Below are 21,862 nucleotides of genomic sequence, written 5' to 3'. Positions count from 1 at the left end.
CTGGGGGTGAGTCGGTGCACCGATGCTGCACGGACTCGCATCACATTCCCCCAAACCCACCCCCCACCCAACCCCCTCACGCCCCCCTCCCGGCCCAAGTGCCTGATGAACACAAAGGGCAGTTGTGGCGGCGCTGCCACCCTGGTGGTGAGCCAAAGTGAGGGGGTGAGCCCCAGCGAGGGGGTGAGCCCCAGCGAGGGGGTGAGCCCCAGCGAGGGGGCGAGCCAGCAATCGGGGAGGGCCGTGTGCTGTGGCGCATATTTGCCATGCGGCGGGATCCGTCACCATCAGCACCATCGACATCCAGGATCAATCCACTGTGTGAAGAAGGCCGCCGCGAGTGTCATTGTTGATATATATATCGTAAGACGTCTCACGATATATATATCAACCAACCCGGCACCAGGACACGAACTGATTTCATCGCAGCGACCCTTTGGTTGTTCAACACACCGGGCTTTAAACGTATTTCCCTTCTGAGTGTCATTAGGTCAAAGTGATATCCCGCTGAAATGAACTTTGAGGCTGCGGCTCCAGTGCCAGTCTACAGCCCTCAAGAGAGTGGTGTAAATTCCACATTCCAATGGCAGGGGGCGGTGCGTCTAGCCAAAGGACAACCGCTGTTGACATAAAGTGGTATCAATTTTATCAACTCTGGAGCGATTATGGGGTGAGTCAACCTTCTATACCTCCCCCCCCCCAAAATGGGGATTCGATTTGAACTCTCAACCTTCCAATTGCGTGCTGCTCGCTCAACCGCTGAGCCCCCGTGGCCCCGATATTTTAGTTTAGTAGGGATAGTCGTAGCGGTAGTAGTATCTCTCGTTATGATTATTCGAGTGCTGGTTACTTAGCACTGTCGAACGCGCTGCCGCCCCGCGCGGCGACGGCAGGATGCCATAGCGCTCGTCGCTTCCCGGGCACTGCTGGCTCCGCGAAGCCGTCTCGCGACCGCCTTTCCGTTGCGAATGGGTTGAGAAGAATGGCGCACGCGCGAGCGTTAGGTCCTGCAACGCTCCGCACCATGCATTCGTCTTCGGGAGCGTCGAGAGTTGGCACCGTGGAAGCAGTCACAAGCAGTGCGGTGGCTGTCACAGGAGAAACCTTTCGGCATATTTGCAGATAGTCCTTTTTTGCTCTGGTTCTGACTCGAAGTTTTGGAAACCCTTCCATTAATTTGGCCGATTTCCCCAAAGTGAATGTCCCCAATAGCAACACAACGTTAGGCTCAAGTTGTGTTCATGTTTGATTGTCGTTAACAGTTACAGTGCCCTCCAACATCGTTACAGAGTGACGGATGAACAGAGAGCCAATGCATCAACACTCAAAACCGCAGCTGGAAAGAGTTTGAAATGTTTTTTTTTTTGTAAAGACGTCAAGTAAGCGGTAGTGATTTTAAAATAGAGATGAAGGGCTTCTGTTTCATTGGATCCATACAGGTGTACATATGATGAAGGAACTCGGGGGAACACGTACACATGTGTATACCACACTTGCCCGAACATACAACCAAACACCAAGACACAACACAATTTGCATTTATATTGCGTCTAAATGCAACCGCGTCTGCAGATGCTTCACAGGGAGGCGGGGCCAATCAAAAAATTATGCCACATGAAACCAAATGCGGGTCCTTAAGACTCTACTTGAACAAGGGAGTACAAGAGAGTACAAGGGAGGAGGTGATTCTCTTTTAATGCCTCTCCTCTTCTCCTATCACATTTTCGGCACTCCTATCGTGTTTCTGTGCTGTTTGTTGCTGTAACGTTCTCACCCGCACGCGACTGGACATCTGTGAAAAAAGAGCTTTCTAGCTCATCAGATTCCTCCTACAGTATAATTAAATATTCTGATTGCTCATTTCCTTCCTCATCCCTCCCCCCGAACTCCGTCCCGTCCCTCCCCTATAGCCCTTCCCTGACCGCTGTGTGCCCTCTCTATTATGCTCACTCATTCCTCGGCCCGTGCACTGCCCCTTGCCGTCTAAGTCACTCTATTGCAATTACCGCTTTAAAACTTTGTAAAACAACCCCCAGCTTGGGCGCTCTACATATATAAATAAAGATCAGAGGAGGAAGAGAAATACTGAAGACGAGAAGGAGCGACCCCCTCCGATGGAATGAAGGTTTTGACCAGGCGTCGTAAAGGAGGAGGCCTTCTTTGGTGGAACAGAGCCAACGCACCTCCGATTAGTACGTTTGGTTACGCACGGTGCTAAAGAAGTTCAACGTACATACGTAGACGCATGCCGGAGAGTAGAGTGAGACGGGGGAGGAGCGGAGAGAGGACCTCCCCATGTGGGGAAGTAATAAAACATGGCACGCAGAGCGTAACTCATGGTTGCGCGCGGCATGGCGCTGGATTTAGAGGTGTTTAATGCTGTGTTGCTGTATTAGAACATAAAAACAACGCCGCGTATAATCTCGGCTCATTAGAGATCAGCACTGAACTCACTGAAGGTTAATAAACATAATCTGGCAAGAGCGACTGAACTCCGAAACCTAAAAAAAACTTAATTGCATCTGAAAAACACATTTGGAGAGAACTAACTAAATAAAACGAAATGTGATTACGTAAAAATGACATTTAAGGAAGACACGCTCGCGATATAATGTAACGCCAATGTGTATTTGTTGAACAAAAACACCCGCTACATTATTTATTTTGACTATGATTACAGTGCTTGTTTAACCCAGGAGAGCCTTGCGGAGTCTCAAGACTTGTTTTCAGGAGGGCCCTGCCAAGTGTGTGCAACAGGGCAGGCGATTTTGCGGTGAGCATTCCCAACAGAGTAATCTGCAGGGAGTCGTTCGGCACTGGGATCTTTGGTCAATCCCGACTAAACTAAAAACTATACAACGAAACGTTTGTTTATGTTACCATGAAAGGCCCACTGAGCTATGTAGCTCTTTTTCAGAAGCAACCTGGCCCCAAATGATCGCTCGACGAAGTGGCTTATCACGTGGAAAATTATAGCGGCCAAATACCCTAAATGCACGTTTCTAAATTTGGAGGGAAAACCTGGAGTAGCCGGAGGAAAATCCACGCGACCACGGGGAGTCCATGCAGGCGTCAGGTTCGGGATCGAACCCACAACCTCCTTCATACCATGCAATAGTTAAGGTAAAGTCTCGTAGAAGGGAAATAATAAAATAATAAAAATAAAACATAATAAAATACAATTCTCACGACGTTTCGGCCACAACGCAAGCAGCCGTCCTTAGGTGAAGAACAGGTCTGTCGGAAAGACAGGTCTGTCGGAAAGACAGGTCTGTCGGAAAGACAGCGTCTGTTACCGACAGACCTGTTCTTCACCTGAGGACGGCTGCTTGCGTTGTGGCCGAAACGTCGTGAGAATTGTATTTTTTATTATTTTATTATTTCCCTTCTACGTGACTTTACCGAAAGAACCAAGAAGATGAATCCCTGCAGTCATGAAAGCTTTAAATCGAAATTTATAGTTAAGGTAGTTAACATCTCGCCACCGTGGTGCCCTACATTTGCACGTTGTGTTTTTGTTTAACTTTACATGCCTTAAGACATTCAATTATTTATTTGTATTATTCACTTGGAAAAATACCATCACCCACCCCACTACCCTCCTGCTCCCACCTCTCCCACACCCCCACCCTACTGTGAAAATCCTGGCAGGACCCTCCTAACCAAGAGTGTAATGATACTCACTCTCACCAAGGCTTGCCTGGGTAATAAACCAAGCGTCGTAATGATATCGTCATTCTTCAATTAAAACTGCGACGCAAAAAGGAAAAGTAAACACAAGTCGACATTTCGGGCAATGGTCCTTCTCCGTAGCACATGGGGAGGGGGCCAGAGAGGTAGAGTGGATATACGCCGAAGACTGCCCTTCATGTCATGGTATGAAGTCCTGAGTTCACTTCCCGAGTTCAATACTATGGTATAAGTGCAGGCTCCAACTCTTATCCAATCTACCTCTCTGGCCCGCTACATCTACGTGCTACGAAGTCGGGCCATTGCCAGGGACGTTCCCATTTACATACTTGTCCTATTAGGGCTGCAGTATTATTGACAAACATGTCGAGTTACTTGTCATCTGTGCTTACGCACCACTCACAATGCAGCAGCGCCAAACAAAATCTTGTTTTAAAAAAATTCTGATCGGCTAACTTTCTGTGGACACACCATTAATTGCAGATAGTCAACAGCTGTTGCGTTGTTGATTTTCAATGCATGCGTCAAATGCTAATTTTGTATTTGGAGTCTTTTAAAATTGTATCCGTACACAAACACGCACGTATGGCGCAAACGGCCGCCGCTTGTTGACAAGCAACGATGACGATACCGTGGCCGCTCGTGCCAAACTAGGTGCACTTCCAGTACGTCAGGCGAGGCGCGGAAGTGCTCTCCCCATTGCCAGGAGGGGCCGGGAAGAGACCCAGGGTGTTATGGGTCGACTGACTGAGACGATCGGCCAATGCACCTGCTTGTGCTCCTCACTACTGACAGCGGCAGAAATGAAGACAACGCTCCTCCCGCGTAGCCATTTAACACGCTGTTGGGACAAGTGCTGTTGGTGAGCATCTATCATTGAAGCTGGCACGCTGCACAAGTGGGTGGTGGTGGTGGTAGTGTGGCTGGGAGCCACGCTGAATGAATCGACCAACGGGAGGGCCCAGGACCGGTTCGGATGAAATTCGCCGATGTTGGCCATGGACTGGAATCAAACTCGGAACCGCCGCATTCGCAGCGCAGAAACACTAACCAATACTCCAGCAAACGCATGGTACACGTGCAAGCGCGAACACACGCATTTAGATATTGTTATATGTATATATATCTAACCACTACAAATTATCATGAATAAACATTTGAAAGCAACAGCAGCAGACTTCTTGCGCGCTCAGGCTAATGCAACACGTAAGGAAGCGGAGCTTAAAACAGTGGCTGATCCAAGCAGATTAATTTTCACGCCATTATCCCTGCAATATTGGCATTCCTCGTGTTCGTTTGCGGCGGGCAGATACAAAAAATACAACCAATGTTTAATACGAATAACAAAAACTCGGGGCATCTCGCAAATTAAACGGCTGAATGTGATGCCATTTGGGTGCCTTATAATGGAAGGTCATTCCATTACTCACCTGTACGCAGAGATCTCCGGGTTCGCAATCATGATAGATTCCAGATGGAAGCGACCGTCTCCGAGATAACTGCAAAATATCACATGGGCGCGGGGTGGCGGGAAAGGGCAAATGGTAATGAGGATAAGACGGGGGGTACGGAGCGTGAGATTGGTTAACAGGTGTAGAGTCTAGCTGAGCTGATGGGTCATGCAAATGACCACTTCGTAACTAGGCCACCCACTTGCACCGCCACCACCATCACCAGCACCACACACCTAGGACGGCGGCACGTACGGTTCATGAGCAGCATCGACTTTACGGGATTTTAATTATTTACGTGAATCAAAGCTTCCCCCACCATAATCAATCGAAACCACATCAATAAAGCCCCCCACTTAATGCGTGAATCTGCGTTTGTTTGCAACGTCTCTGCGCGAAAGATGAAAAGCGACGCGGATGAATGAGAACGAGCCGAAATGGAAATAAACGAGAACGCTGTTCGCCCGTTAAAATGCCCGCGTTGACCAAAAAAACAAGAAAGCCCCCGCGGTTTGTCTCTTTCCGCCAAAACCTCTGCGCAAACGACCGAGGGTCATTTTTTGGTCGATTTCTGCTGAAATGTCAGATGCGGCATGGATCGTCACACGTCCGCGCCAAGCTGTCGCTTGCAATTATCACGACGTCTCAAAAACGTGGCCGAAATGCCGAATCGAGCGTTGAATCTGAGGGGAGGGTTGAAGGCAGGGAAAATAAAACTCTGGGCGAGGGTAAATAGCGTGCGCGCGGCAAAGTCGATAGGCATATCGTGTGCTCCTGGGGTAGAGCGTGGGTGCTCCCACCTGTTTCCGAGCCCTCTGGGACCAACGTAGCCAAATGCCTCCTAGAGCAGCAGGGGCTGGCTCTCTTGAGCTGCCTTTTTCGTCGGCACGCGAGCGAGCAATTGGCAGGGCCGATGTTGTCACGTCAGGAGTTTAGCTTAGGACAACCGAGTCTGGCGAGAGGGGACCGAATCACAACTATTGCCACGTTGTCATTTGATTCTCCGTGCTCGCATATAATGTGCTCGTGATGTTTACAGAGTCATTAACCCCTTTCATATTCGCTCTGCGTAATCCCCTCGGGGACTTGAACAACAAAAACATTTCGCCTCTTGCCGGAATTAGCAACAAACAAATAATTAGCGAGCACTGTCAAAATTTATTTTAACGGCGGTGAAGGCACGTTAGAATCCCTCCACATACCCCCCCCCCTCAACCCCCTAACCCCTATCATCCCAATTGTTAAGATGTGGGGGTCAGGAATAAAAAAAGACTCAACACATTTGTCAATAACACTGAGTGTGGGCTGACAAGAAAACACTCATAATAGGCGACGTTTCAGGCAATGTTCGTGTGTGGTGAGTGGTTGTGTGGTGAGTGGTTGTGGGGTGTGTGGTGAGTGGTTGTGGGGCGTGTGGTGAGTGGTTGTGGGGCGTGTGGTGAGTGGTTGTGGGGTGTGTAGTGAGTGGTTGTGGGGTGTGTGGTGAGTGGTTGTGGGGTGTGTGGTGAGTGGTTGTGGGGTGTGGTGAGTGGTTGTGGGGTGTGTCCTGAGTGGTTGCGGGGTGTGTGGTGAGTGGTTGCGGGGTGTGTGGTGAGTGGTTGCGGGGTGTGTGGTGAGTGGTTGCGGGGCGTGTGGTGAGTGGTTGCGGGGCGTGTGGTGAGTGGTTGTGGGGCGTGTGCTGAGTGGTTGTGGGGCGTGTGGTGAGTGGTTGTGGGGCGTGTGGTGAGTGGTTGTGGGGCGTGTGGTGAGTGGTTGTGGGGTGTGTGCTGAGTGGTTGCGGGGTGTGTGGTGAGTGGTTGTGGGGTGTGTGGTGAGTGGTTGTGGGGCGTGTGGTGAGTGGTTGTGGGGTGTGTGGTGAGTGGTTGTGTGGTGTGTGGTGAGTGGTTGTGGGGCGTGTGGTGAGTGGTTGTGGGGCGTGTGGTGAGTGGTTGTGGGGTGTGTGGTGAGTGGTTGTGGGGCGTGTGGTGAGTGGTTGTGGGGCGTGTGGTGAGTGGTTGTGGGGTGTGTAGTGAGTGGTTGTGGGGTGTGTGGTGAGTGGTTGTGGGGTGTGTGGTGAGTGGTTGTGGGGTGTGGTGAGTGGTTGTGGGGTGTGTCCTGAGTGGTTGCGGGGTGTGTGGTGAGTGGTTGCGGGGTGTGTGGTGAGTGGTTGCGGGGTGTGTGGTGAGTGGTTGCGGGGCGTGTGGTGAGTGGTTGCGGGGCGTGTGGTGAGTGGTTGTGGGGCGTGTGCTGAGTGGTTGTGGGGCGTGTGGTGAGTGGTTGTGGGGCGTGTGGTGAGTGGTTGTGGGGCGTGTGGTGAGTGGTTGTGGGGTGTGTGCTGAGTGGTTGCGGGGTGTGTGGTGAGTGGTTGTGGGGTGTGTGGTGAGTGGTTGTGGGGCGTGTGGTGAGTGGTTGTGGGGTGTGTGGTGAGTGGTTGTGTGGTGTGTGGTGAGTGGTTGTGGGGCGTGTGGTGAGTGGTTGTGGGGCGTGTGGTGAGTGGTTGTGGGGCGTGTGGTGAGTGGTTGTGGGGCGTGTGGTGAGTGGTTGTGGGGTGTGTGGTGAGTGGTTGTGGGGTGTGTGGTGAGTGGTTGTGGGGTGTGTGGTGAGTGGTTGTGTGGGGAGTGGTTGTGTGGTGAGTGGTTGTGTGGTGTGTGGTGAGTGGTTGCGGGGTGTGTGGTGAGTGGTTGTGTGGTGAGTGGTTGTGTGGTGAGTGGTTGTGTGGTGAGTGGTTGTAGGGCGTGTGGTTGCGGGGTGTGTGGTGAGTGGTTGTGTGGTGAGTGGTTGTGTGGTGAGTGGTTGTGTAGTGTGTGGTGAGTGGTTGCGGGGTGTGTGGTGAGTGGTTGTATGGTGAGTGGTTGTGTGGTGAGTGGTTGTGTGGTGAGTGGTTGTGTGGTGAGTGATTGTGTGGTGAGTGGTTGTGTGGTGAGTGGTTGTGGGGTGTGTGGTGAGTGGTTGTGGGGCGTGTGGTGAGTGGTTGTGGGGCGTGTGGTGAGTGGTTGTGGGGTGTGTAGTGAGTGGTTGTGGGGTGTGTGGTGAGTGGTTGTGGGGTGTGTGGTGAGTGGTTGTGGGGTGTGGTGAGTGGTTGTGGGGTGTGTCCTGAGTGGTTGCGGGGTGTGTGGTGAGTGGTTGCGGGGTGTGTGGTGAGTGGTTGCGGGGTGTGTGGTGAGTGGTTGCGGGGCGTGTGGTGAGTGGTTGCGGGGCGTGTGGTGAGTGGTTGTGGGGCGTGTGCTGAGTGGTTGTGGGGCGTGTGGTGAGTGGTTGTGGGGCGTGTGGTGAGTGGTTGTGGGGCGTGTGGTGAGTGGTTGTGGGGTGTGTGGTGAGTGGTTGTGTGGTGTGTGGTGAGTGGTTGTGGGGCGTGTGGTGAGTGGTTGTGGGGCGTGTGGTGAGTGGTTGTGGGGTGTGTGGTGAGTGGTTGTGGGGCGTGTGGTGAGTGGTTGTGGGGCGTGTGGTGAGTGGTTGTGGGGTGTGTAGTGAGTGGTTGTGGGGTGTGTGGTGAGTGGTTGTGGGGTGTGTGGTGAGTGGTTGTGGGGTGTGGTGAGTGGTTGTGGGGTGTGTCCTGAGTGGTTGCGGGGTGTGTGGTGAGTGGTTGCGGGGTGTGTGGTGAGTGGTTGCGGGGTGTGTGGTGAGTGGTTGCGGGGCGTGTGGTGAGTGGTTGCGGGGCGTGTGGTGAGTGGTTGTGGGGCGTGTGCTGAGTGGTTGTGGGGCGTGTGGTGAGTGGTTGTGGGGCGTGTGGTGAGTGGTTGTGGGGCGTGTGGTGAGTGGTTGTGGGGTGTGTGCTGAGTGGTTGCGGGGTGTGTGGTGAGTGGTTGTGGGGTGTGTGGTGAGTGGTTGTGGGGCGTGTGGTGAGTGGTTGTGGGGTGTGTGGTGAGTGGTTGTGTGGTGTGTGGTGAGTGGTTGTGGGGCGTGTGGTGAGTGGTTGTGGGGCGTGTGGTGAGTGGTTGTGGGGCGTGTGGTGAGTGGTTGTGGGGCGTGTGGTGAGTGGTTGTGGGGTGTGTGGTGAGTGGTTGTGGGGTGTGTGGTGAGTGGTTGTGGGGTGTGTGGTGAGTGGTTGTGTGGGGAGTGGTTGTGTGGTGAGTGGTTGTGTGGTGTGTGGTGAGTGGTTGCGGGGTGTGTGGTGAGTGGTTGTGTGGTGAGTGGTTGTGTGGTGAGTGGTTGTGTGGTGAGTGGTTGTAGGGCGTGTGGTTGCGGGGTGTGTGGTGAGTGGTTGTGTGGTGAGTGGTTGTGTGGTGAGTGGTTGTGTAGTGTGTGGTGAGTGGTTGCGGGGTGTGTGGTGAGTGGTTGTATGGTGAGTGGTTGTGTGGTGAGTGGTTGTGTGGTGAGTGGTTGTGTGGTGAGTGATTGTGTGGTGAGTGGTTGTGTGGTGAGTGGTTGTGGGGCGTGTGGTGAGTGGTTGCGGGGCGTGTGGTGAGTGGTTGCGGGGTGTGTGGTGAGTGGTTGTGGGGCGTGTGGTGAGTGGTTGTGGGGTGTATGGTCAGTGGTTGCGGGGCGTGTGGTGAGTGGTTGTGGGGTGTATGGTCAGTGGTTGCGGGGCGTGTGGCGAGTGGTTGCGGGATGTGTGGTGAGTGGTTGCGGGGTGTGTGGTGAGTGGTTGTGGGGTGTGTGGTGAGTGGTTCTGGGGTGTGTGGTGAGTGGTTGTGGGGTGTGTGGTGAGTGGTTGTGGGGCGTGTGCTGAGTGGTTCTGGGGTGTGTGCTGAGTGGTTGTGTGGTGAGTGGTTGTGGGGTGTGTGGTGAGTGGTTGTGTGGTGTGTGGTGAGTGGTTGTAGGGTGTGTGATGATTGGCTAGGTGTGGTCGTCTGGTTTCATGGGTGAGTGCCTGTGTCTCTGCGTGGTGAGTGGCTGTGCCCGTATCGTGGACGAGCAGCGGCGTTGCGCTGTGCGCCGCTGCAGCAGTTGGCGGTGGCTGCTGCGCTCGCTCACATGATGGCGGCGCCGGGCATGTCGACGCGCGGCGCCGTGCATCCCAGGATCTCTCCGGGGGACAGCGGGCGGCTCTGCGGCACCGTCACGTCGAAGTCGTCCCGCAGGGCCTGGGCGGCCGCCTGCGAGCGGCAGACCGCCATCGTTCAAACAACGGCACCCGATATAACGTCGCCCAATTAAATTGCCTTCCCTCCCCGCCCCCGTCCGAGATTGCATTTTGGGATTTTGGACAAAGACGCCGATGGCCCCCTCACCCCCCCCCCAACTCTTCCTCGGTCAACTAGCTTCACCTCCACCCCATTCTCCCGTCCCTCACCGCCTGGCCCTCCCCCCCACTCTTCCTAGGTCTACCCAGTTCCACCCCCCTCCATCCTTCTGTCCCCCACCCGTCTGGCCCCCCCCCCCACTCTTCCTAGGTCTATCAGCTTCACCTGCACCCTCCTACCCCCCCATCCCCCACCCGCCTGCCTCTCCCCCCCCACCTGCACCCACCCCGCCAGGCACTGCGGGGCATGGACCGCAAGCTGTGATGTCGCATTCAAACACTTTTCCAAGTGGAGTGATGGGAGCGGCTGCTCTCTGCTAGTGGGAGAGCGCTGTCCTGGAGGTATGGAGCTGTGCTTTTATCAAATCAGAGAGACGCGCTGCATATGCAGCGGCAGCACTGCGTTCTTACTCTCGCCTACATTCGCTTGTGAACTTCACAGCGAAGCGTTTCCACCCGCGTTTCATTTTCGCCCTCATCTGATCGCGCGGCGTAACTGGAATTTCCCACGTGCGTTCGCGTTAACCGAGCTTGCTCAGATATCCGCCTGTACCTGCGGTCCCCCAGCGAGTCGGATACGCGACATGGCGTTGTCGCTCGAAATCAACGAGTCGAAGGTCAAAGCTCAAACGAGCAACGATGCGGACACGCACATCTCCCCCGCGTACAGCCCTGAGCCCGTGGCGGAAACTCCACATTTCTATGGGCGGGGGGGGGGGGGGGGTCTTTCCGAAGGTCAACTGCTCTGCTATTGACCTCTCCAAAAAGCAGTGCCTATTTTATCGACCCCGGAAGGATGATGGGCTGAGTCAACTCCAAAACCAGGATGTGATATGAACTTTGACCCGCTCGCTATCGCGCTGACCCACTTGTCTGCACTGCTTGTTAACAGTAGTAGTAGTTGTGTTATTGTTGTTGTTATCCGCTGGCTGCGGCCTCCTATTTGTGAGCTTGAGACATGAGTGAGAGTTCACAGGCGTGAGGGTTCCGGTTGGCGCTGCGTGACGGTGAGGCAGGACTCACCTGCAGAGCCGACACGAACTGGATGGTGCTGACCAGTACCAGCGAGGAGCCCTTTGGGAAATTGAACCTCAGCGTGTCAATGAAGTGAGCCGTGTCGATCTTTATGTCCACGAACACGTACAGCATCTTTATGTCGCGCGTGATGTCCACGGGGACTGCAACACAAAGCGGACGAAGCAATTGCACGATGATTCACTCTCTCCTCCGCCACGGCGATTTGTAGGAACTGTGACGATTTGGCGATCTTAAGTCCAATTTGAGAAGAATAAAAAAAACGATTCTTTGGTCGTGTTATTCACTTTTTCGATGTCTCGTTTATATAATTTCCTGTATGTATGGCTATATGCTCAACTTCTTTCGCACATTATGCAGTCACCTGTGCTAATGTAACATTACCCTGCAAGTAATTTTAGCAATGAATAAAGGTAAAGGTGCAGCCCTTGTCATTGCTTTGCTTACGCCACTGCTGCCAGAAGAGCCTCCACGAGCGGGAGCTCTAAAGAGGGGGTACTTTTTGACTTACTCTTCCAGCTTCTTGGTTCTTTCGGTAAAGCCACGTAGAAGGGAAATAATAAAGTAATAAAAATAAAGCATTTTATTTTTATTTTTTATTATTTTATTATTTCCCTTCTACGTGACTTTACCAAAAGAACCAAGAAGATGAATCCCTGCAGTCACGAAAGCTTTAAATCGAAATTTACTTTTCCAGGCTGGCCAAGACGTCTCGGGTGAGGTACGAGTTCCCAACGCTAACTCCACCGGTCGCAACCGGCCCATCGACTAACTGTGCTCTAACTGTAACATTCACAACAAACGCTGAGCGGACAGAGGTGGCGTCGGTGGGAGGGGAGGATTTAAGAAACTTTCCCCCATGTTTTCACTGCCGCCGCCGGGAGATCGAACCGGAACCGGCGACCTCCGGACTTGTCCACCGTGCTCACCATCGTACCAAGGTATCATCATCATCATCATCGCCATTTGCATAATCGACGGCCCCAGCTCACCCTCGCAAATGCGCAAACCCCGAGAACCGATGCCGATCGATAACCCGGCGCGTCTCCTTTTGCAATCGGCCGACGAACAAATTCAGCGGCGAGCGCGACGGCCACGCGGAGCTACGGGGACGGCTCGCGACGGCCGATCGGCGAACTTACGCGGCGCCACGGGCGCGCGTGTGCTAGTGTGCTCGCGTTCCGGGTAAACATTTCGAATGGCCCATCGTTCATAACGTACGGGAGTGTCAACGCAGGAAACGAAAACACATTTAAATCGTGAGCTACAGTCTGGCGAGCGTTACGATATTGTCTGCGGGGCCGTGTGTAAAGCGATTTTTGTTGTTGTTGTTGTTGTTGTCCCCCCGCCCCGCCAAACATTTCCAAGAACTTAAATTCTCTCCTCTCAGGCACGTCCACTGGGACACGCCACACAAATTCCGAAAAATTCACCTGAATAATGTATTCATCCATCGTGAATCATTCCATCACATCGGCATTTGGCAACACCGTAGAATACACATCACGGCCCGTAAATGATATATGCAGGCAAAACAAATAGCACGGAGGAGGACACAAGATGTGGAGCCCAAAGGCCTGTGTAGAGAAACACCGCGGTTTTTTTTCCCCCCTCCCTCCCTCTCTCTCTCTCTCCCGCGTAATTAGAAATGAATTTCGAGCGATGAAACTTGCTTTATTTTAATCGATAAGTCTCCCTTGTAATCCGTGGTCGTTTCGAGTCGCATCAACTCCCCCCCTAAAAGCAATAACGTTGTCTCGGAAAGTCATTAAGAGGGGGCTCCACACACCCCACGCCCCCCCCCCACCGTTTTTTTGAGCGTGGATCCTCTGGCTTTGCGAGATTTATTCGCTCAGATCAATAAGCCAGAGCGTGCACCTCAAACAGCTTCAATTCAACTAAACACGGCGGTGCACAGCAGGGACCCCCCTCGCTGCGATGAAAGGAGACCCCGACGTTTAAAAAAAAAAAATTCCGAAACAAATTATTCCAGTCCGCTGTCGTAGTAATTCACCCGTTTTTACTGGCGAGCGGTGAATCGCCTAAATAATTACCAAAAAACGCAGTTATAAATATTGTTTTTTCGATATTATTGTGATAAAAATTGTCCGAGCAGCATCTGTTTTCACGAGGGGGGGGCGGGGAGAAGGGTAGAGCGGTGAGGTTCACATTGGGGTGGCCACATGGATTTCACGTGATTTAAGGGGGGCGGCGCTGAGCTGATTTAGTTAGATAATGGTAATAAGAAAAAAAATACATCCTACATTTAAAGCTATGGGACTGAAATACAAAATGTCAAGCCGCTACCTTTGACATCAACCATTCCAGTTAGTTAGTCGTCACCATCATTGTCATCATCAGCCATATCTACTGCTGGATGAAGGCTTCTAGGAGTCGTCGACATCCTTCACAGTCTCGCAATGCAGTAACCAACCTGTAGTCTGTGCAGATCTGCAAAATGAGAGACATTTGCCCTTTGGGTAGAATCATCCTTGAGTGCATACGATGCTGAGTGTTCCGCGCAAAGCAAACTTGCGTTATTGCTAACTTAAAGGTGCAGCCCTGCAATTGCCTGGTCGCTACACTGTCGGTGGAAGCGCGTCCCGACGGCGGGAGCTCGAGTGAGGCCCTCTAGAGGACACCTGACTCGTCCACCCTGGCCAGACGTATTCGAGAACGTAAGGTATTACCCACAATTCACCCCACCACAAACGGGCCTGTAGATCAACTGTGGGTGTGCCCGTTTATACCGCTGGGCTGGCAGAGGCGGCTTGGGGGGCGATTTTAAGGAACTCTGCCCCGTCGTTGTCAACATGCCGAGCCGCAGGAAGGGTCGAACTGAACCATCGAACCGAACCGGCGACCTTTGGTTCGCAAGTCCGGCTCGCCGACCACTGTGGCTAGCGGCAGCGTCGCCGCGCAAGCGCCGCACGGACGGGAATTCCTTCTGACGGAGAAACAGCAACTTTGCAGAGAGCAGTTTACTGCCAGTGAAGGGTGGCCGATCGATCCAAAAATGTTACTTCCATTTTCATTCTTCGCAATTTTCTGGCGAATCAATTATCCCGCGAGAAAAATAAAAACAGGGGGATTGGGGGGGGGCAATTCGGCCACAACGCATCTAAAAAGAAATCAATCGCGCCCATCACAGCCGTACGGGGCGCACAACGGAATGCCGGAGATGACACGTGGCAGACGGGCCGCCGCAGTACGGGCGCTCCGAGCGATCGCCGCTCCCTTGCCGATCATCCTCGCCCCGTGTCCTTTAATTATTTTCATTTTTACAACAATCTGCGGGGCTCGGCATTCCGGCAAGGTGGAACCGCACGAAAGGGGTGGAGCGAAGGGGAATGAGGGGGTTCCGTCTCGCCCCGTCTTACAATGCACGATGGCACGATGGGGGGGTGGGGGGGGGGGGAGCAATGCTCGCTCGAATTTGCCGGTAAAGGCAGCGCTTACAGGAAACGCCGTGAGTTGGCTATCGGGCCCGCAACAAAGCACGAAGTCGGCGTGGGGTGGACAATGAGTGTGGGTGCACGAGTCCAATTCGAGCTAACAAGGCCCCGGTAACTTTGCTGACCCACCCCCATACTTGACACCTGTGAAAAAAAGAGCTTTACAGCTCATCGGATTTTCTCCAAAACTTTCCAATTCTGATTCCGAAGATCAGCTGTTGCCGCTTGCAGCGGTCACGCTCAACTGTCGGTGGTTAACCGATGACCTTGAGCTGGGGATTCCACCGCGTCGGCTTTTCACGGTTGTGCCACGCACGACCTCCCTCCGGTGTGGTTTCGCGTCGCACCGCTCGTCGTCTCTCCGAGCGCGTTTGCCTGACGCTTCGCTCCACTTTCCGAGCTCTTCGTTACCGGCACAGGAACCGAAACATCGGACATCGTGCGCGACAACACGCAGCGCAACCCTATCACACATCGGAGAGATCCGTGACCCACTCCCCCGCATCCCCCTCCCGCCAGGCCAGGCCCAACCAACCACTCAGAACAGAATCTGCTCGGAACAGAAAATGAGCACAAAAAAGTTAAGAGCCCCTTTTCTAACGATATTCCTCAACAGGGTTTACTCGACGTGTGTCCGGCACGCCCCGGGGACTGAAAGGCGTTTCGGTAATTTATCCAGTCCAACCGCTCTCAACTCCCGGCACACCTGCTAGTTCTGTTGTTCATTTTAATATTGCGATCGTGCTATTCCGCACTCGTGGATAGTATCGGGGTATTTTTTTTTTTATCTACAATACGAGCAAATGCAAGCTGTTAATGTTTTTACCATGAGTTTGCGTGTGTGCTGATGATGATGATGGGGGAAGCGGTAGCGTAGCGGTTAGCGCACTGTGCTACGAACACGGTGACCTGAGTTTGACTCCCACTCGCGGTCAACCGCAGTGATGGATATCTGAATCGGTCCTGGGCCTCCCCTGTAGGTCAGCTCAGCCATAAATATGTACCTGGCTCTGCGTGAACATCACCACTGGTGGTCATAGCCACACCACCTCTTCGTGTGCCGTGTCGGTCTCCATAGGTGCTCACTGACAGTCTGTTAGAGGCTATAGGGAGAATCTCTACCTTTGCCTTTGTGCTGATGGTAACATTTGTTTGGCCACGATATTAAACGCCGGAGATTGTCGCCATCCCTATGGTTTTGTCTCGTGCGCATAAGCAGCTCGGCTGTAGAATACATTTCTTATTTAGCCGCTGAATTATGGAATTTATGCATGCGAATCAATTTATATTACATTATTCATTACATTTTTAATGCAAATAATTCTCGTTTCTTTTGCACCGTCTCTCTCCGTCTTGCCCTCCAATCGCTATATTGAATTAGAACACTAATTGGCCTATTTATTGACTGCCGAGTTCAGATTTTACATAATGGGCCGAATACCTTCATAAAGATCGTCGGTGATTAAACATTTTCTGAGCACGTATTGTGGTGCAGAGGGAGAAAAAAACTGCGTGTTTTTTTTTCGTCCCTCCGTGCAAAAAATGCCAATAATTACTCGTTTGTGTTAAACAGTAATTAACGCGAGTGACAAAATTTAGAATGCGGCCAACGTTCCACGCGCGCATCGTAGCCGCGTGGCTCTCCCGCCCGAGCAACGTGCTCCGGGGTCGTGGCCGCACATCAGCTCGGCACGCACGCACGTTGTCCGACGTTTCGCTCCGCAAATTGCTGGGTGCTCCCCCAGCCAGGAGCTCAATCGAACAGCTCACTTCGGCAATTAGCCAGCGCCGCCAGCTCCTGCCTCGTGAACATCGACCGGTCTACATCAGACACCAACAACAACGACCGCCAATCGCCACCGAATGGCGGTGCCATCGCCACGGGGCTTGTGCCAGGCTATGTGCACTTTTAAGGCCGTCGAACACCACCGCCACCAGCAGCAGGCAGTGGACGGATGAGTTCTTCAAGAAGCTCCCAGCACTTTTTTGTTGTTATTATTATTTAGCCAACATGGTCAGGAGGGCTCACCTAACTTTAGCCAAATCGAAGGGGGAGGGGAGGGGAAGGGGGGGTGGTGCAATGACTGCAATCACATCAGATATCACATATGAGGGGCGAATATGCCTACACAGCAGCCCGTGGCTGCCGCGTTCCCACCTCCGCCTCGGTCCCTTGGAGGGTGCGGGGGGTCCCTCACAGCTGCTGGGTTTGCAGCTTCAGAGCGGTAACCAGTTTGTTGTCCTTCCCCCACACTTCCGCGGTCAGCAAAGTTGGCTACGTACGATGCGAAACAAGTTCAACGTACGTACATTCGGATGGCGCGTGGCGTTTTCCACGGTTAACGCCATGCGCATGCCCCCCCGCGGCATCGACCGGGTGGACCGCGAACCTCCAATGAGCGGCCCGACGCGGCGGGGCAACCCGCCGGCCAAAAGTCGAACGTGGCGGCCTAAACGTTGCGGACCGAACGTCGCGGCCCGAACGTGGCGGACCGAACGTCGCGGCCCGAACCTCGCGGCCCGAAACGATGCGCAAAAAAGCGGTGTAGGCAGGAGGGCTGGCTCCAGAAAAAAAAAAGTGTAACCGGGCCCGACGGTTCCATGCAACCTGATCAAATGTGGCAGAGGCGGCGTCGGGAGGGATACTCGAGACGTGTTGTGCACACGCTGTTCTTCTCAATCTCAAGCTGGGTTGACATGTGAAGCAAATTAGAAAAAAATGATCGTGCATCATAATACGTACACAACGGCGCATGCATGTTTTATGAGCGGGCCCAGCAATGCAAGGGGCAGAATATTGATTTTTAAATCTACATTGAGCTCTTGTTACTGTACGTTTTAATGCTCCATTTGCGAAGCAATATATATATACACATACACAAGTACGCACACACACACAATCTCAAAAAGCGAACGTAAGGTGTGGGAAGCCGTTGTCCAAGCTAAGCGCATGGCTACTTTGCAGTTACCTGTAAAACAATCGGCTCGTTACTGCGGGAAGCCCCCTTGCATAATAGCTCTACGGTCAATTTAAACAACAGAGGTTTTTCAGCATATGCCAACAAATGATTGCTAAATAAATAATTGACAGTCAATGCACTGCTAAGATGATGACTCCCCTCACCGGGACCCCCCCTCCCCACCACCACCACCCAATGCTGTGTTTGGCCACATTTCTCAAACTTAACCGGTCCGGTTGGTGCACACCGGTGAATGGGGCAGAGGGTGCGAGGAATGGTTCGGGTGTCACTCGTCACTGATATTAGCCGTGGCCGGGAGTTGAACTCGGATCACCCGGGTTCACACCGCGGCGCGCTAACCACTGCGGCACAGGAGCCACCTACGCAACATGCAAATAATAACTTGCCATCGGTTAACTCGGTCGGTGATGATGCATCGATTCACGGACTTCAAGGGACTGCAACTAGCGGGATAACTCTTGAGCCCCTCTAAGACAGTATTGGGCCTACTCTTCCAGGCTGGCGTTTTAGTAAGAGGTGGCAGTACATACACTGAACCCCACCACACACGAGCCGCCGATGTGCAAGTCAACTGCAAATCAAACTCACGTATTAAATATTCTTTTGGTCTTTCGGAAAAGTCACGTAGATAGAACATAACAAAATAATTCTCACGACGTTTCGGCCACAACGCAAGCAGCCGTCTTCAGGTGGAGAACAGGTCTGTCGAGAAGACAGAGTCAGACTCTGCCTTTTATTATTTTGTTATGCGTTGTGGCCGAAACGTCGTGAGAATTGTATTTTTATTCTTTTATTACTTCCCTTCTACGTGACTTTACCGAAAGAACCAAGAAGATGAATCCCTGCAGTCACGAAAGCTTTAAATCGAAATTTCACGTAGATAGGTTCAAAGAAAATATGTTTTGTTATTTTCTTTGAACCTATCCAAGTGACTTTACCGAAAGACCCCAAGAAGATGAATCCCTGCAGTCACGAAAGCTACAAGTCAAGATTGAACGTATTAAAATACACGATACATTTCCCGCATCTCCGATTGGCACGGTTGGCTACGTACTGTGCGAAAAAAGTTCTACATACATACAAACCGTACTTTCCTACTCCAATTAACAGAAATGTACACAACAGCAGCATTTTCATAAACTAAGATATATGTACAAAACATTTTTGGCAAAGTACCAACTTCACTAATGGACCCTTTGCCGATTCAAAACAGAAGAAAATGTATCCGGAGGGGGAAAAAAACACACAATGATTTAATTTTTTTTCCATTTCAGTTTTTACGAGCAAATAAACGCCACGTGATTTACTTGGCAAGTCCAAGCTGGTCAATCACGTCAACTCGGAACATGTGGCGTCGACTTTCCATCCACATCAAACGTTCCCAATGCCCCCACCCCGCCCCGTCCCGTCTTATACATCGCATCAGGCACTCTTACATACTCAAGGCACTCAAGACTGCATTTATAACTTTTCATCCAGCATTGCAGGGCTGTTTGGGACAAATGTCAGACTCCATTTCCATTAGACGAATGTAATAACGATCACTGCGCTGCTAATAATACAATAACAAGGTAACACGTTTACACTATGAGATCTCTTTTACCAGTGGCAAAATATAGTAGTAGGTTTTTACCCTTTTAAACTGGTACAAAACTGACACCTGTGTTTGAGTTGTACGCCTTCTGGTTTTATCTGGTCCAACACCAATGGGGACTAGGCTCTAAAGAAAGCCGTCTCGGGTGTGGACCAATCAACTTCAAGGACAGTGCATATTATTATCATTATCAGAGTTGCTTCTTTTTGTTTGCTTTTTTGACTTGTGTTGTGGCTATTGCAAACATGATGCCTTGAATAAAGGTTTCAGTTTTGTACCAGTTTAAAAGGGTAAAAACCTACTACTAAGGTAACACACGTGTCACCGTGCTCCGACCATGGACGAATAGTCAACAAGAAAAGCTCATCATGATGCAGCGGGCCCTGAGCTGATCATCGTCTCTAAGGTCCTGGGTACGAATCCAGGGCTATGAGTATTATTCCACCGTCTCAGCTAACAAAAACCTCACATTAATCTAATGCAGCCACACGTACGTACGAGCGTGCGTGCGTGCCGGCATGCGTGCGTGCCTGCACAACTGACTTACACAATATACGTCCGTAAGGGAATTGACGTATATGGCTAACGGCCGACATATACGAATATTAGCATATTCCACTTGGGCCCAGCGAAGGTGCGGAGGGGATACGACAACCGGTCAAACTGAGCACCCATAACCAACAATGGCAGCCGTTGTAAATATTAACCTGCGCACAAGTAATTCAATTAAACTGTGGCCAGACCCTCTTCCGAACACTGGCCAAGGACTTATACTCATCGTTTATTTATGACAACTAAAGAAAAAAACCTACTGAGACACGGTACAGCCATTGAAAATGGGATATTAATGGTTCTAGAAGGACTGTGATTAAGGTGCGGTAGAAATCATTATTTTAGTGATTTATATATATCACGCATTTATATCATAATTAGATCAGCGACCTGGAAGGTGACGTGGCCTAGCGGTAGCACGTTCACCTCTTATTACAGAGATTCCAGGTTCAAATCTGGTGGCTGCCCTGATTAATATCACGGTGTGCGTGAACCGAAAAACTACGACGCACCGTCCGCTACGCAGCGGACGTGAAATATCCCGTGACGTCAATGAGTGCAAGTGTGTTCGATTTGTTACACGGATGAGTTTAGCAGTTGAAAAAACAAAATTACGGCAAGAACATCAAAATTGCAGAGCCAGTGCTCATTTGACTGTGGCCATGCTGTCCGACCGTGACCACGCCGTCCGACCGTGAACACACGCTGTCTCTGCAAGAGCAGCAGCAGGCCGATGGCGAGCGACTCTCACTGAGGCAGCTGTGTCCGTAGTGCACCATGAAGTCGGCCCCGAGAGCACGGGCCGTGAAGTCGTCCACGCAGCACGCTCCGTATGTCACGTCGCCCATCACCACCGTCTCGGCGTCCGTAAACCTGAGCAGACGGCAAACGCGTTAACCCTCATCGATCGGCTGAAAACGTCTAAATGTACAAAGGAGGGTGTCTTATGGGTGGAGCGTGGATGAGTGGTAGTGAGGTATGGGGGGCATGTATGAAGTTGTGAAATGGGCATGGATGACCACAGGTGGAGGGTGGTAGGGGCAGAGGTCTGGTGGCCGGAAAGTTGAGCTGATTGAGTAGCGCAGCGTATCTACCCCTGTAACAACAGCTCCATTCCAAGCCTCTGTCCCTCAATCCATTCCATCACCTTCCTCACTGAACGCCACCGGGCAACCGCGACACTTTCGACATTTTATTTTCGGGAACATAGATCAGCTCCACCGACATGTTGTTGTTGTTGTTTTCGGGTCGTACCGCGTTGCTGTTTGGCATGATGTCCGACGCTTTGCTCTACGTGCTGGGAGCTTCGTCGGGAAATTAATAAATTAATAGGAGGAAGTGAGTGAACAAATGTTCCCAGCACGGACAGCAAAACGTCAGACATCGCGTCGAACAACACGTGGTGCAGCACAACCCGAAAAACACGTCGGAGAGCACACTGAACTGCGTGTGCATACGTTGTTATATTTTTTTTTTTAACAGACACGTGACAACGATAACACACACCTCTCACGGCGATTCGATGCCCGTCACGATCCAGGGTCACGGTTAGAGACCATCCGTTTTGTTCGCCCCATTTGCTTAAAGCAAGCAAACATTGCTGTATCATTAGCATGTGACATCGCAACTCTAGTCGTGGTACTCGACCTGGAAGTACAAATGAGCCCGCGCGTCACACAACTCCAGTCCATCGCCCCGGTAACTTCCAGCGAGTTTTATTTTTGCCCTCCCGAGGTACCAAGCGACGCACAAACGCAGCGCAACGGGCGCTGCCTGCTACCAAAGAACGCGCAGTTAAAACTCGCTGACCTTTCGCAGAAGAGCCGGTAATGTTTCTAGTTAGAAGTGAATAAAACGGGAATAATTACCGTCTTTTAGAGGACCCAGTCCGCCACTACAGCAGGTGCTGCACGGCTCATAAAGCTGCTCCTTGTTATAATAAC

General features: G+C 51.8%; 1 protein-coding gene across 3 annotated transcripts in view; it reads right to left on the bottom strand.

The window, feature by feature from the left end:
• The window catches only part of DPH1 (diphthamide biosynthesis 1), a 153,099-nt gene that overhangs the window by 95,016 nt on the left and 36,221 nt on the right, over positions 1–21,862 (bottom strand). For all 3 annotated transcript variants that reach the window (XM_078873678.1, XM_078873674.1, XM_078873677.1), the window contains exons 4-7: positions 20,671–20,792; positions 11,326–11,480; positions 10,035–10,156; positions 5,121–5,189 (exon numbers count right to left, since the gene is read on the bottom strand). In XM_078873678.1, coding sequence (XP_078729804.1) covers positions 5,121–5,189; positions 10,035–10,156; positions 11,326–11,480; positions 20,671–20,792 — 468 coding nt within the window. The remainder of the gene's footprint in view (positions 1–5,120; positions 5,190–10,034; positions 10,157–11,325; positions 11,481–20,670; positions 20,793–21,862) is intronic.

The sequence above is a fragment of the Lampetra fluviatilis genome, chromosome 37 (assembly GCF_964198595.1).
Source record: "Lampetra fluviatilis chromosome 37, kcLamFluv1.1, whole genome shotgun sequence".
Classification (NCBI taxonomy): domain Eukaryota; kingdom Metazoa; phylum Chordata; class Hyperoartia; order Petromyzontiformes; family Petromyzontidae; genus Lampetra; species Lampetra fluviatilis.
This window is presented reverse-complemented; position numbering and strand designations above follow the sequence as displayed.